The sequence below is a fragment of the Apodemus sylvaticus genome, chromosome 4 (assembly GCF_947179515.1).
Source record: "Apodemus sylvaticus chromosome 4, mApoSyl1.1, whole genome shotgun sequence".
Lineage (NCBI taxonomy): Eukaryota > Metazoa > Chordata > Mammalia > Rodentia > Muridae > Apodemus > Apodemus sylvaticus.
In genome coordinates, this window is record NC_067475.1 from 86,508,887 (window position 1) to 86,525,272 (window position 16,386).

General features: G+C 37.7%; 1 protein-coding gene across 1 annotated transcript in view; it reads right to left on the reverse strand.

Annotated features, from left to right (window-relative positions):
- Positions 1 to 10,282: 10,282 nt before the first annotated feature.
- Pdgfc (platelet derived growth factor C) overlaps positions 10,283 to 16,386 on the reverse strand; it is a 177,690-nt gene continuing 171,586 nt past the window's right edge. Inside the window, exons 5-6 of the mRNA XM_052180306.1 lie at positions 15,050 to 15,267; positions 10,283 to 11,827 (exon numbers count right to left, since the gene is read on the reverse strand). Of these exons, the coding sequence (XP_052036266.1) occupies positions 11,711 to 11,827; positions 15,050 to 15,267 (335 nt within the window). The 3' untranslated portion in view covers positions 10,283 to 11,710. The remainder of the gene's footprint in view (positions 11,828 to 15,049; positions 15,268 to 16,386) is intronic.

A 16,386-nucleotide genomic window follows, 5' to 3' on the forward strand; every position in this document is an offset into this window, starting at 1 on the left:
CCATGAAATGGAAACCTCCTGCAACGCTGTGTGGCTGACCAAGAACCTGAGGCTAGACACCCTAGGAACCTAGGGTAAAACCAAAAGTAGAAATAGAAATACTCTGAATGACTTTTTACTGTACTCCTAGACCAGTGCCTTTCTTAGCCATCATCAAAGAAGTTTCCTCTTGCAGCAGATGGGAACTAATAGAGACTCATAGGCAGATATCATGCAGAAAGTGAGAGATCTGTCTCAGAGCACTCAGCCCTAAATGTCATGTCTCCATTACATATAGCCCTAAATGGTATGTCTCCTCAGGACTTAGCTAACCTGCAGATGAAAACGCAGAAAGAGGAAAAGTGTCAGAGGAATGGAGGATGTGAAGGAAACAAGCCCCTATACAAAAACAGGATCTTCCTTTTGAGTTTCATGTGGTCTGTGAATTATATCTTGGGAATTCCAAGTACATACCATGTGTGTTCTTTTGTGATTGGGTTACCTCAGTCAGGATGATATTTTCTAGCTCTATCCATTTGCCTAAGAATTTCATGAATTCATTTTTAATTGCTGAGTAGTATTCCATTGCGTAAATGTACCACACATTCTGTATCCATTCCTCTTGAGGGACATCTGGGTTCTTGCCAGCTTCTGGCTATTATAAATAAGGCTACTATGAACATAGTAGAGCATGTGTTCTTATTACATGTTGGAGCAACTTCTGGGTATATTCCCAGGAGTGGCATAGCAGGGTCCTCTGGTAGTACTATGTCCAATTTTCCAAGAAACCACAAAACTGATTTCCAGAGTGGTTGTACCAACTTGCAATCCCACCATCAGTAGAGGAGTGTTCCTCTTTCTCCACATCCACAGCAGCACCTGCTGTCACCAGACTTTTTGATCTGACTGATGAGAGGTGGAATCTCAGGGATACTTTGGTCCTTCTTAGAATGGGGAACACAATATCCATGGGAGGAAATACAGAGAAAGTGTGGAGCAGAGATTGAAGAAAAGACCATCCAATGACTGCCGCACCTAGGGATCCATCCTATATACAGTCATCAAGCTTAGATACTATTGTGGATGCCTACAAGTGCTTGCTGACAGGACCCTGATATAGCTGTCTCCTGAGAGGCTCTGCCAGCACCCAACAGTACAGTGGTGGATGCTCTCAGCCAACCATTGGACTGAGCACAAGGTCCCCAATGGAGGAGAGGAGCTAGAGAAAGGACTGAAGGAGCTGAAGGAGCTTACAGCCCCATAGGCAGAACAACAATATGATCTACCCAGTACCCTCAGAGCTTCCAGCAACTAAATCATGAACCAATACATGAAGGAACCCATGGCTCCAGATGCATATGTAACAGAGGATAGCCTTTTTGGACACCAAAGGGAGGAGAGGCCCTTGGTCCTGAGACGGCTTGATGCCCCAGTATAGGGGAATACCAGGACAAGGAAGCAGGAGTGGGTAGGTTGCTTAGCCCAGGCAGGGAGAATGAGATAGGGGGTTTTCAGAGGAAAAATGAGGTAAAGAGATAACATAAGAAATGTAAATAAAGAAAACATCTAATAAAAAAGGACAATGGACTCATGTACATAGCAGCTCATAGGGTCTGAGGTAAGATACCCATGGCCTGCATGCTTCTGAGCTGAAAAGAGAAGTGGAGATATGCCCCCAACCCTAACACTAACCACCTGTTGATAATCACTTGCAAATGAAGATTTAGTTTCTGCTAAGAGGGTACTACTGGAGAGCAAATTATTTTCACATTCCACGGTATTTAATTAAACACTTTCCATTTTACATTTATTTTTTTTAAAAAATTGGATTTATTTACATTTTATTTATTTACATTTCAAATGTTATCCCCTTTCACAGTCCCCCCCCCTCTGGAAACCCTCTATTCCACCCCTTCTCCCACTGCTTCTATGAGGGTGCTCCCCAACCCACCCACCACTCCTGCCTCCCTGCCCTGGCATTCCGCTATGCTGGAACATTGAGCCTTCCTAAGACCAAGTGCTTCCCATTGATGCCCAACAAGTTCATCCTCTGCAACATATGAGGCTGGAGCCCTGGGTTGTTCCATGTGTACTATTTGGTAGGTGGTAAAGGTCCTGGGAACTCTGGGAGGTGGGAGAGTCTGGTTGGTTGATAATGTTGCTTTACCTATAAACTCTTACAATATCCTGTAGACCAAGCAGTAGATGGCCAACAGAAAACACACTCAATGGAATTTTTGGAGGGTACTTGTCTCATAAAGTCTTGTTAGGGATTTTACTTTTCTATATTACATTTAAAACTTACTTCATTTTTATTTTACTTATTTATATTTTTCTTTTCTTGATTTACCATAAATGTCCTTTGCATATGTATTACAACTTGCAATTTAGTGTTTATGCGATATTCCTTAGTGTGCAAATGAGTCTCTGTTTTTTGTACTTTTCCTTCACTTCTCCTTCTGTTTGTTTTGTACAATTTTCATATGTTAATTTTTGTTTTATTACTTTATATATTATTTTATTATCCTTTAGTGTCCTGTTCTCTAATAATTGACAAAAGGGTGTGGTTCCTGATGAAACAGGTGGTAGGGAAGAACTGGGAGGAGTACAGTGAGGGGAGACTTTAATCATAATATATTATTTGAGAAAAAAATCTCTCAATAAAAGGAAAGTATCTGGTATCTGGAGACAGGGATCAGATGTTAAGAGATTAAGAGTGTTTCTTGCTCTTTCGGAGTATTAGATTTTGGTTCCCAGCACACACACACTGGAATATCAGCAATAATTTATTTCTCTAGCTCCAGAAGGGTTATGATGCTTATGGCTTCTACCAGCAGGAGCACTTATACATACATATACCCTACCACACACACACACATAATTAAAATAAAACTATTATGTAATTTAAAATATTTGAATTAGGAGGTGATTTTATACATACTTATTAAACATGGAAAAATAATAGATTTTAATTTGTAGTTTCTAATGGAATGTCTCTTTAGCTTTTCTATATTGATTGCTGTACTGAGTCTCTCTATTTATAGGCACATATGTATCTCTTTACAGAGATATTATCAGAGCTGGTTGTCTATTCAGAGATCTCATTGGAGTTGGTTTCACAGGATTGGTCCTTTAATAAATGAATAAATTTTGATTTAGTTTCATCTGTGACATCTTTATTTTAAGCAACTTGTAGAGTAGCTAGTGCACTGTTACTTTAAAAAAAGACCCTGGGCATATACCCAAGTAACTCCGTAGCCTACTACAAATACACTTGCTCAGCCATGTTTATTGCTGCTCTATATAATTCCAAGGGAATAGAACCAGCCTAAATGTTCATCAGAGGATGGGTGAGGGATGAAATGCAATGAAATTCTATTGTGCTATTTAAAAAGGAAAATTTAAAAATTTGCAAAGAAATGGATAAATTTTTAAAGTACAATATTAAATAAAGTTAAGGAAATTCTGAAAGACCAAAAAGTGCATGTTCTTTTTCATATGTAAATTTTAGTTTGCACTGTACACACACACACAAACACACATGCACACACATGCATGCACACATGCTCATGCATGAAAACACACACACATGCAGACATAGACAAATAACCCTAACCCTAACCCTAACCTATCCCTATCCCTAACCCTAACCCTAACCCTTTATATGATAAAGTTTATATGATAAAGTTTAAGGACACAAGGCAAAAAGACCTGGGGGAATCAAGGGGAGAAACAGGATAGGGAGATCACGAAAAGATAATTTATTAAAACATTCTTTGTTTATAAACATCTTAATGATATCTCATAGCCCATATGCAAATTTAGAAGATTAAAAATGTCTTTATATTAAAAGTTAAGTTATACTTTCTTATTGAAGTATTTTTATAAGATTACTATAAAACTTATACTAACTTGTATTTTTCTAAGTAGATGAAAATGTACTTTCAGAAAATCGTTTCAAATTTAGCTCAGGAAATTATTATACATTTTGTCCAAGTTCTGCGAAAGAATTTATTTCATGAATGAGAAGGTATTGAAGTCCCAGTGGTCCTGACAGAGAGGCAGAGAAGCCATAACATTCCCAGTATTAAGTAGCATTAATAATGCGGTCTATTAAGTGTCTTTCCAGACTAAAATCTAGAATACTTACATTTTTACAAACATACAACCTATGTGATGACTAAGTACAAATGGAAATGACTTATTTTAGTAAAAAAAATATGATAAAATTATTTTAGAATTGCTGGAAAGTATTTACACAATATTAAATATTTGCCATAATAAACAGTTTTTGTTGTTGTTTTATTTTCTATTCTATTTCAATATTTTTTCTCTGTGGGTCATTTGAAAATATCTACAGGATAGTATTACTACAAAAACCAAGTAGTTTGTTAGGGCTTGGGAGATGTTTCAGTGTGTAAATAATTACTGTGCATGTATGAGGAACTGAGTTTGAATACCTGAGACCCACATAGATCTGGATTCAGTAAAACATGTATACCATCATAGTAATTCATAGCAAGACAAAGGAGTAGGTCCTCTGTGGCCTCTGGCCAGCTATAACAGACTACACAGCAGTGAACAGTAAACGAGAGATCCTGCCTCAGATAAGGTGGAAGGATCAGGCTCACGCTGCAGATTGTTCTCTGACCTCCATGCACACAGAATTGCATGTACAGACCCATATTCATACAAAGAAATGTGTAAATAAATATACAAAAAACATCCAAACACCAAGTAGCATGCATAATTTAGTTGCATTTTCAATGAAATAGCCCTTGGTCAATCACTGGCATAGTAAAAGATAACAAATACTTCCAAACGTTTCAATGACTTCCAATCCAAAGCATTATAATAAACTCAACTTGATTACAAGGCAAGGATTAGACACGGATGTGCAGCTGCTTCATTGTGACAGCAGTATACCTTGCTGGTGACAATGACTACTGTGAAAGTAATCACATGTTCCCATGGAAATATGACTCTAGCCTGTTGCTATGATTAAACAATATGTCAACAAACAAAGCAGGAAATGTTTTTCTCCCCTTGAACCTCACTTTCTGGCTTGGCAAGGCAGATATGGATGTGAAATATAACCAAATAGGCAGCACCAAGACCAGTGATGGCATCTTACCCCATGTTCCAGGTTTTTAGGTTGCACACTAAATGCATGGATCTAGAGGATACACATTTAGATGATCTCCATCTTAACTTTATTCATTGCTTCTAGGAGGTAGTATAGATCTTACCTGCTGTATTATAGGTGCCTGTGCTAAAAAACAAACAAAAACAAGCCAACAAACAAAACCAAAACCCAAACCAAACAAAACCAAACAAATAAAAACCACTAACACAAAAACAAAACCCCACTACTTTGATTACAGTAAATTGGTCTCAAAAAATTTAAAAAAAATAAAAATTATTGAACCTGGAAAAGGGAATGAGTTGATATGAGTGGGACTGGGAGGGAGACAGGAAAAGGTGGGGAAAAATCACAAGACTATATCACATATACATATTTTTTTAAATAACAAAAGTAATTAATAAAATGCGTAAAATATTTAAACTCAATAAAATATGTAAATATAATAAAGGAGGGTTATATTGGGATATATTGCACATACCAAAATTCAGATATTCAGGTTGACATCATTAGTCCTGATTTCAGAATACTTTCACCACTCTACAAAGAAAACCTGTTGTCATTAGCAACCACTCCATTAATTCCTTCCCTCTACCCTTACAAACTAATATACTGTCTCTGTGTATCACTTTAAAGGATCTATCTATAAATGGACTTGCATGATATGTCATCTTTTCTGTATGAACACTTTTGGGTAGCATGCCTTCAGGGTCATGAACCCAGTTGTACTTTCTGATTCATCATTTTTGTTTCTTGCAGCTTAATGATATCCCATTATTGGAACATAACAGACTCTATTCCTTTTCATTGGTTAGGCACTTTGATATTTTCTACCTTTGAAGTATTCTCAAAAATGTGCTATGTGCTTTTTTGTTTAGGCATTGGGCTTATTTTGGATACATATCTAAGAATGAATTGTTGAGTCATATTTAAGTTCAGATGCCCATGCCATTTTATAACAGGGGTCCAATTTCTTTAGACTTTTACAGAATGTGTCTTTTCAATTCTAGACATGTGAGTATGAAGCATCTTATGAATTTCATGTCCATTTTCTAATCACTGGTGGTCTTTTTATGTTTGTCAGTTATCATTATATTATTGTGTGAAGTGGTTTATTCAAGACCTTTTCTCATTTTCAAATGAATTTTTCTTTATCATTAAGCTGTAAGAGTTCTTTATGCACTCTGATAGAAAACCATAGCCTAGCATGTAAATTACACATATTTTATTTCACTGTGCAAATCATTTCATGTTAATCAAAACACAAAGTTTTTTAATTTTCATGACCTTGATTAAACTTTTTCTGTTTTTCCTCCCTTACACTTTTGCAATTCATTTCTTTCTTTTATACTTTGAGTTTGTCTCATCTTTGATATAAAAGACTGTCTCATTCTTTGGGGTTTTGAATTTGATGAGGACAGGATCCACATTCCTCTGAATGTGGACATCCCCTTGGACCAGAATAGTTTATTAGACAGCCTAACCTCACTACCAAACTGGATTGTCACTCCTGTCAAAAATCAACTGAATACAAGTGCTAAGGTTTCTTTTTGGATTCTCAGGTCAATCACATTGATCCATGTGTCTGACATTGTTAACTATGTCACAGCATGTCTGTGGCTTTGCAGTAAACTCTAAAACCCTAAAGCTGAATCTGCTCATTTTATACCCCTGTGTTCAAGATTTATCTGTCAGTTTGGTTTCTTCACACTCTTTTTTGAATATAAAGAGAATCTTAGTAGCTTCTGAAACAAGCCAGTTGGACATAGATCTATAGATCTACTTAAAAATGATAAAGGTATTGACCTTAAAACAATTCTGATGAAAAGAATATGTTTATATTGGGCATGCTTTCCTGTAATGACTTAGGAGTTATGTAATAAACTGGACCAAGTATAGATTCAAATGCCTGCTGAGGCAATGCTTGAAATGATGAATTAACATTTCAGTAATTGCACAGGGTGTGACTGAGGTAAACTCAGGAATGGAGCTTAGCCTGACCATCTAGGTGAATACCACTGCATGTGAGGAGCTGAGTATTTGCTCGAACAGGTTGGCTCAGGGTTGAAAAGGTAGAAACACTGAAAAAGACCAACAATTAGATTATGGTTCATCCCCACAGATATGTTTTCTTGTTCAGAGTTTAAAGATTGTCCTTTTCTGACAAAAGTTTATGGTAAGTACCAGAGAGAGGAATAGGCCATTAAGGAATTATGAATCTTGACTTGAAAAAAGTAGCATGAGGTGGGGTCGGTGGGTCAATCTCAACCAAGAAACCAAATATAAAATCTCAAAATCCTGTTAAACAGAAAAGCTATTTTGTTACATTTATTCGCTTTCTCTTTGTCTGTCTCTGTCTCACTCTTTCTATGTGTGTATGACAGAGAGAGAGGGGGAAGAGAGAGAGAGAGAGAGAGAGAGAGAGAGAGAGAGAGAGAGAGAGAGAGAAGGAAAGAAAGAAAGAAAGAAAGAAAGAAAAAAGAAAGAAAGAAAGAAAGAAAGCAAGGAAGGAAGGAAGGAAGGAAGAAAGAAAGAAAGAAAGAAAGAAAGAAAGAAAGAAAGAAAGAAAGAAAGAAAGAAAGAAAGAAAGAAAGAAAGAAAGAAAGAAAGAAAGAAAGAAGAAAGTAGCTGCACATAGGCTACCCAGAGAACAGCTTGGAGGTGTTGGTTCTTTTCTTTCCCCTGGGGAGTCCTGGGGCTTGAACTCAGGTAGGTAGTCAGGCTTGACAGCAAGCATCATTACATAGTTAGCAATCTCCCAGACAGAGAAAAGTAAATGTTAAAACCTTGCATCCTAAACAGCGGGCAAAAGTCTCCCTGCTGTACTTACTTTGGCAGCTTCACTAACAAAATAGCCTGGTCTGTGGGGACCTGAGAAACAGCCGCATCTTTCTCCCGTGTCTTTATCTCGCAGCAGAAGGTCAGAGAATTCAACAGCCCCAGGGTTCGGGTCCCAGGGATGTTCCACTCAACATCGTTTAAACTCCTGCATCCTCATCTCACCTATTTATCGGAGCAAATTGTTAACTGACTCCCAGTTTGATTCAATGCCTCATTAGGCATTGGTGAAAGAATAAACAATAAGATTCCTGCTTAGAGTCCCATTGATGTAGGAGTCTAATGAGAAACCAAAACGAGGTCATGGTAACTCAGTAACACAATATTTATAGTTGAGCTATTTCTGTGTGCCTGTGTAAGCGGAGGAGAGAATGAAACCAAGCTTGAGGGGCTGATGGCATCTGAATGGACACTTGGCACCAAGCTAGTGAGAAGGGTGTGTGAAGGAGCTGTCCTGCTAAAAGAATGCAGCACACATTAGCATGCATGTGAAGGAATGCTGGCAGTTTTCAAAACCCACAAATATTCTCTACAGCTGTGCTGGGCTTGATGGTGTAAAATGAATGGAAAGTGGTAAACAGTGGGCTTAGGAGGGATTTGGTGTGCCATATGAAGATTAAACAGAATTTTGTGGAGTTCTACTGGGGAAACTCTACCCACCACCATCGACTTTGTCGAAGGGCCACGGTCTTAGTGGTGTGGAGGACAGATCAGACAGCAGGGAGGCCAAAGGCTCATTAGACTGGCAAAATAGAGACTTTTACTGGAATGGAGAGAGCTCTGAGGCAGGGCCAGAAAGAAGGCAGTTACAGAAATGGGGCCCGGGGGCGGGGGAAGTAGTCACTAATGTGAAGGAAGAAAGTCAATGATGTCTGTTAATAACATAGGAAGCAGGAAATGAAAACAAAGGCTGGGCCTATCAGAAGTGGGCTAGTCCATTATAAAAGATTTGGCTTCAGAAAATTCACTCAGCTTCAACATTGGATGTAAAAAGAAAGTGAACCACTGGGGGGAGGGTGGGCGGAAATCTATGCAATTTGATTTTCTGAGGGCAAGACTACCTGTTTTATCTTTTGCACATGTTCAAGGTGTCTATAAGGAATATTTGATGAGAAGGAGAAAGGAACAATGAGAAGCAGAAATAAAAAAAATATGGGCATGAACAGTGTTTCATGTAACTAACCGCTATTCTTCTGTTTAATAAACATCACTATGCAAAATAAACCTTTGCCACAGAGGCAGAACTCTGAGCCACGGATATAGCATACAAAAAATTGGTGGTCAATATAGTCAACACCTCCTAGACTTATGGTAAAATGAGGTCACATGTGCTGCAAATGCATTACCTTCTGTTGCCTTTAGTAACTACAATAAGCATCATGAGTGTAATTGATCATAGACAATTAAGCTCCACACTTACCATTATTCCCTGGCAGTAGGGCACAGAATGCTACTTTTATGACCACCTTTGGCCACCAAACAGAACAAGAAATATTTTAAAACATACAAGGGAAATGGTTAGAAATACCAAGGTAAACACGTGTAGTAGGTAACTCAGTGTAATCTCTCACAGTTTTTACTTTACCGGGAAGACTTGTAAACTTTTAGCTATTCTGCACTTTCCACGAGGCTTGGTGAAGCTATGTCTCGGTCTTTATAGTGCTGGGACAAAAGGGCAAAAGGTTAAAGAAAGGGGGCAGAGAACATGGTTATTTGTCTACTTGTTTCTCACATAGCGGGCGGTAGGGCCGAGCAGCCAGCAGCAGGAGCACAGTCCATGGGTTCTGCTTGGAAGTTCAGTCTGGAGAGACTGGCTCTGGACATGCTATGTTTCCACCAAGCCCAGAGCCAAGTACTGAAGAAATCAGACCCCAAGAGATCTGTGCCTGAAAGGGAAGGACTATATTTTGAAATGCCCCGGGGCCAACTACAACACACTGCTCTCAGATGTTGCCATAGAAAATGAAGACAGGGATAGAAACTTATGGAATCTGCCCCTCACTTCATCTAATCATATATATCACTAAACATTTTACAATGCACCTGTGACTTTCATGTTCTGTACAATTTATGTAATCAGAAATTACTATTAACACCACTAAAAAAAAAAAGGAAAATCATTGCATCATCGTAACTAGAAAGAGAAGGCAGGGGAGGTGAACTGTCAGATATTTTTGTACAATACAAAAGATGGTAACTTAGGACTTTATGATCTTCCTTTCCTTGGAATGAAAGACACAGACATGTTCACACAAATGAGGACACACACACACACACACACACACACACACCACTTAGACAAACACTTGCACTTGTCCCCAAAATAGCCAGATTCTTTTATTTGATGTTTCAATACATTTTAATTCAAATGGTCACCACAAAACTTAGGCACAGATTAAGCATTTTACAAGCAATGTATTATGCTGATTTTCTTTGCAATTGCCGAAGAGTACAATAAGTGAACTCCTTAAATGATATGCTTCTGTACATAAAATATCCATGTATTAATACAATTGTATGGAGCAGAGTTTAAAGGTAATAAAACCCTAGTATTGAAATAAATAGGATATGTCCATACAGCACAGCATAACCCAGAACACTGAGCCTGGATGCAGTCACGGTTTCTGGACGGTGTGTTTCTTTGGGCTAGGCTCCTATTTCCCACAGAAAGGGGTAGGTTAGCAATGACTCCACGTGAGTGTTTACACATGCTCTGTTCTATTTTAATCTCTAAGAACAGAATCGGGAATTGATGTTGATTCAGCTGTTATCAAAATGTCCCTGCAACATACCAATTCTAAAATTCTCCCCATTCCATCTTTTCAAATACGGATGACTCTAATCTCTAGCACCATACAAGAAAGAAATACATATGTTTTTGTCAGAGCAACAAGATTTTTTTAAATCAATCATCTTCGTTCTTCTGGCTATAACAATTCTGTTTAGAAAAAAATTTGTCAAGCTAAAAATAATTGATCTAGGTTGTCATAAAAAAAGAATATTAAATACCTTTGGTAAAAATAGAAATATTTAACAAGATTAGAAAAGGCAACAGTTATAATGTCAAAAAGAGAATATAAAAATGTACACAATGAAACACGGAAACCACCTCAGAGGGAAGGAAAGGGAAGGCCACTCCTTTGTGCAGGTGTGCTTCCTGCAAACCATGATCGTACCTCTCTTCTTCCAAACGGCAGAGAAGTTGCCAAGCATGGAAAAATTCAGTCTTTCCTGTCAGCATGGCATATTTAATTCATAGCAACATAGCTGCTCTCTAAAAGCTATGAGTTTGTAGAAATCAATATATGCAAACATGGGGGAACATCCAAGTTTTTCTGCATTGTTCAGAATCAAGTGTGCGTTTTTCACCATTTTCTTGTGCTGACTTCGCTTGCCCATATCACGACAACTAAGCTATAGCACGCTGTCCGTGGAAAAGGAAGGCTGTCACTCTGGAGCTTGCTAGCGATCTACATTCATTTCATTTGTTTCTGCAGTCAGAAGACCATTGTTTGGACTTCCTCTAAAGGGCAGTGCTGTGTGACTGACTCTTCTTGGTGCCTTGGGTCCTTCAGAAGACACTTTAAGTCCTGCAGGGGAAGGCTGGGATTGTGGATGGTGACGAGTGAGATCTTTACAATAACCAGCATCAGCAGCTGAGAGCCCTGCGGCCAACGCTGGTGGGGATGGGGGATGCTGGTGGGGGACACAGAATGCCAGTGCAGACATGTGCTGCTGTGGAGGGTGCAGTTACCCTCCTGTGTTTCCTCTACACACACAGTCACATTCCTCATGGTGCTCCAGGGCCACATCAGTGAGAGACTTATGTAATCCCTTGACTCCAATTTTTGGTCTCAACTGAAGGACCTATAGGAGAATAAATATGTCACCTTTAAAAATCACTGTTTATTGTCTTTGACTTCACAGACAAATAACACTTCAAAATCAAAAAATAAAAACAACAATACAAAACAAACAAGCACACAACACTGGGGGGCCTAAGAAAGACATACACACTCTTTCATGTTGCATAATGAAGTTATATGCATAGTCCTCTGCTCTAGCCCACCCCTCCCAGTCATTCACTACTGCCATTTCATAAAAGAAAGGTTACATTAATGCCACAAGTTTCAAAGCACACAGAACAGCTCTTCAACTGACACACCATGTGCTTACTGCTTTCTAAAGGTTATCATACAAGAGACAATTTCACCTGCAGGATTTTGAAAGCCCTGATGGACTTTTTTGTTTTTCTGTTGTTTTAGCTTCTTCTTCTCATACATTTATTCTCACACTGCGCAAATATTTACAGTTGATGTAACACATTCAACCATGGGTATAGTGTGGAAAGAAACTTGATCATTCAACTGCTGAGCTTGCTCAATTATGCCACTCATTAATTTTCTTGGCTAGACTTCAAGTCCTCTATAAACGTGATGGGATGGGTTAGATATACTCCATGGGCGTCAGCCTCAGCCACAGCTCAGTTTCTGCAGCTAGCTCTTACTGAACAGCGCTAAGGAGATCCAGCAGTAACAATGAGGCCTCTATTAAACAAACTTTTTCACAATTTAGGTTGTTCAGGTTTCAAACAAAAACTATAGATGGCAAAATTAACAATGTATCTCTATAGTACTGTGACAAAAGGATCTAGTTGTGCAATCTATTAAAAGTACCTGAAATATCAGAGAGTCAATGCTTTTTGGGACAGAAACTATAAATTCTAGAACTTATATTGTTTGGATTATAAACAAAGCCCAGAGCACATAATAACATAAAAGTGTTCAGCTTCCCTATTTTCTGTGTGCAACATAGAGAACTCCAAGAAGTGACTGTGAAAATTTTCTATTCCTGTGAATTGTCATTAATCCACAGGGACCCACATCATATCTTATGACTGTTGGTTTGAAGACTTACAAAAGAAACCTGGGGGAATGCATACATAATTTTGGAGCATGTGATTATAGCAGAGCTTAATTAGATCACATTTTTTGAATACTTACTGGGTACCAGGCACAATAATAATGTGTTTACATAGTTTAACTCACAATAATCCTATGATGTAATCTGTAGCTATTGCTTTCCTTTAAACATGAATAAATAGATTTAGACACGTTGAAGGAAATAGTTGTTATTTGCACCTAGGCCAAAGGATGAGTTATTAAAACTTGAATAATAAATAATAATTTGATGAAGCCTCAATATCATTCATCATCAGTTTGTTTATCAGTTTGTTTGCTTTATTGAATGATGGCCTTCAACGTTTTACAAGAAGTATCAGAAATGTTGGACTTAGAAAGGAACATTCTCAGCCCATTACATTTCATAATTTTGGACAAATACTCAGTGTATTTGTATCTGTTTAATGTAAGATTGACTAATTAGATAATTGGATATTACTCGTTATCACCAATGTCAGGATTTTAAATCAGTTGGGGATTCATGACTTATAAAATTGATGATGGTGTTATTCTTTATCATAATCTTATTTCATATTTCTTTTCCTTTACTGGAATGAGTTTTTGTTGTTATTGTTGATTTTTTTGTTTTGGTTTTTGGTAAGTCAGAGCATCAGTAGAGCCAGTGTCATGAGTTTCCAGCTCCACCTCTATGTGGTTCTCCACTCAGCAGCAAAGAAATATAGTATAACTGGTGAAGTTACTCCAAACTATACGGTGGGCTCAGGATGCACCTCTGCCTCCCTCTGCCTGGCTCTCCTAATATGTGTTTTCTGAACAACTTTGAAAAAAGCAGAAGACTCTGGCTACAGTAATTTTAAAGAATGAAATAAGAAATTCTAGTAAAGGGATGGGTATTGTTGTTTCTTTTAAACTCTGTTGAAGGTTGTAATATTTAGAACATGTAACTAAAAATGATAATTTGCCTGCAGATCCTAGACAATATTAAGTAGAAATACATGGACATTAGAATGTATGTTAGGACACCAGAAATAAGGAAAGAAAGAAAGGAGAGAGAGAGAGAGAGAGAGAGAGAGAAATAGATAAATCAATAAATGAGTTAATGAATTTGTAGAACTGCTTGAATTGGGGCTCAGGTGTAGGAAATGATGTTCCCGTAGAATGCATGAAACTCTGGGTTCATTACTGCTATGGCTTAACAGGAAATTCCATCTGAAGACTCATGGATTGAATAGTTAGCAGGTGATGGAGCTATTCCACGAAGGGTCTGAAGCTTTATGTGGTGTAGCCTAGTTTGGAAAGGTAGGGGCAATGGATCATATGATTCTCATTTTAGCTCTTTCTTCCTGTCCACCATTTTCTCCTGTCACCATTAAATAACCAATCAATTAAATTTATGAAGTTATAGTTATAGAATCACCAGGTCAATTCTGAAAGTAGAAAAAGCAACAAACCCATTCCAGCTACAGAGTATCACACTACTGTTACTCAGTACAAGTTCACCCCTTCACTGATAATTCACCGTCATAAAAAACTGTGCACAAAGGAAAACAGTGAAGGCTAACACAGAGCATGCTATTTGAGGCAACAAATGTAATATGAACGGTGAGGTATAACTGTCCTCACAGTATTTATTTTCTGACATTGGACCATATGTACAAACAATTATCAAAGAACTTGTTGCTCAGAATTAGACAGTGACTTGTACTCTAAGCTTGTCCTTAAACCGTTCACCTTTAATAGTTTGGAAAATTTATAGTTGAAGAGCTTCATGCTAAAAAAAGATGTTGTATGCTTAATATAAGAAATATAAATTTTGTATGACTCGGACTGGCGTTGTAGAGTAAGAGGGTACTTGACAAGCATACACAAATCCTGAGTTTGATCACCATATCACAGGAAAAGCAACAACAACAAAAAAAACAGATCAAAGCTTCACTGTTCAGCTATCATCCACCATTACACAATGCTCTTTCTACATTTCCAATGTCTGTGTCTTAATGTAAGGCCCCAGCTTTAAAAGTGAGAATAGGAACACCTTCTAGACATGGTGCTGTATTTCTGTGACAAGAACATGTCCATCTCAATCACCAGAGTATTTTAGATTCATTATTTTGTTGTTAGGGAAGAAAACCTCCCATAGAAACTGTATAGAAAATGATGTACTTACCTCATGGTACTTTTTTGTAACTTTACGTGGGACACATTGACATTCATTGCAATTATGGAGACAACAGGCACAATTTCCTCCGCAGCGCTTGACCAGGAGACAACCTGGCCAGAATATGGTATCTGTCCTCTTTAGTTCTTCCCGTATGGATACTGAGAAGTTCCGGGGTGTGCAGCTGTAGAGTTTTACCTCTTCTTTGAGAAGATTCAGATTTACCACTACAGGGCATAGAGAAAGGCAAAGAAAGAAAATGCTCATGCTTTGAGCCTGATTCCATTTCTTTAAGCTCCTTTTATAAAAGCAATCTGGTTATTCTATGAATGATATCCCTAACAATATCCCTTCTCATCTTAGCTAGGTTGTATGGCTCCACAGCTCACAAATTGGACTTTCTGTTTCATAGTAAACAAAGCTTCATTATGACTTTGTGACCAATGAAGAGGTGGCATTGTGCAATATGAAGAACAGAGCCAACGAAGCAGTTGAGAACTACAAATAGGAAACTTTATATAGAGAACAGGGGCTACACCTTTTAACCTCAGTCCGAAAGCAGACAAAGAGAGCATTGCAAGGAGGCATAGCACGTAGGAGTATGAACGCTTTGACTCAAAGGGCGATGTAATTTTAAAAATGGATTACAGGCTCTTACAACTAGTGCAGAACAGCGCATTGAAGTCCAACCCTGGAGATTCTGCAATAGTTCTGGCTGTAAGGAATACGAAATATAAGGAGAGGGAAGAATATGTGTTTGAAGACAGCAGAATGGACAGTCAGTGAAAGAGACGACACATGTCAGAGTAAGAGCAGACATTCAATGACTGAGCATCAGTGTCTTAGGTATTGGTGTCACTTAAAATGTTGAACAATTAGTTTCCTTCAGATTTCTATTGTTTCCTTTTTGAAAGATGGAGAAGTGTCTAACCAGTTAACCACTGACTCTTTTATTTCAAGTGAGTTGTTTAACTATATTATCCTTTAGTTTTTGCTTGTGATGAACAAACACAATATCCTTTCATTAGATGAGCAGGAAAATTCCTTAAAGAATCATAAATACTGTCTCAAGAAACTTATGTTAAAACAATGGTAGGTTTTCTACAAGCTTAAACATAAAGAGTAATTACAGGATATATATTTCTAAGATGGTATAAAGCTATATTTCTATAAGCTTCTGTCTTATAGCTATGTCTGCTTTTTCCATAGAACTATTTCAAGTGAAATTAACTTAATCTTTCAGACTCCTGTATTTATTTGAGGTTAATTTTTAAATTAAGTAACTATCTAAAACATGTTGTTATAGAAAGTATAAGAATTGGGTTAAGTATCTTTAAACTAGCATT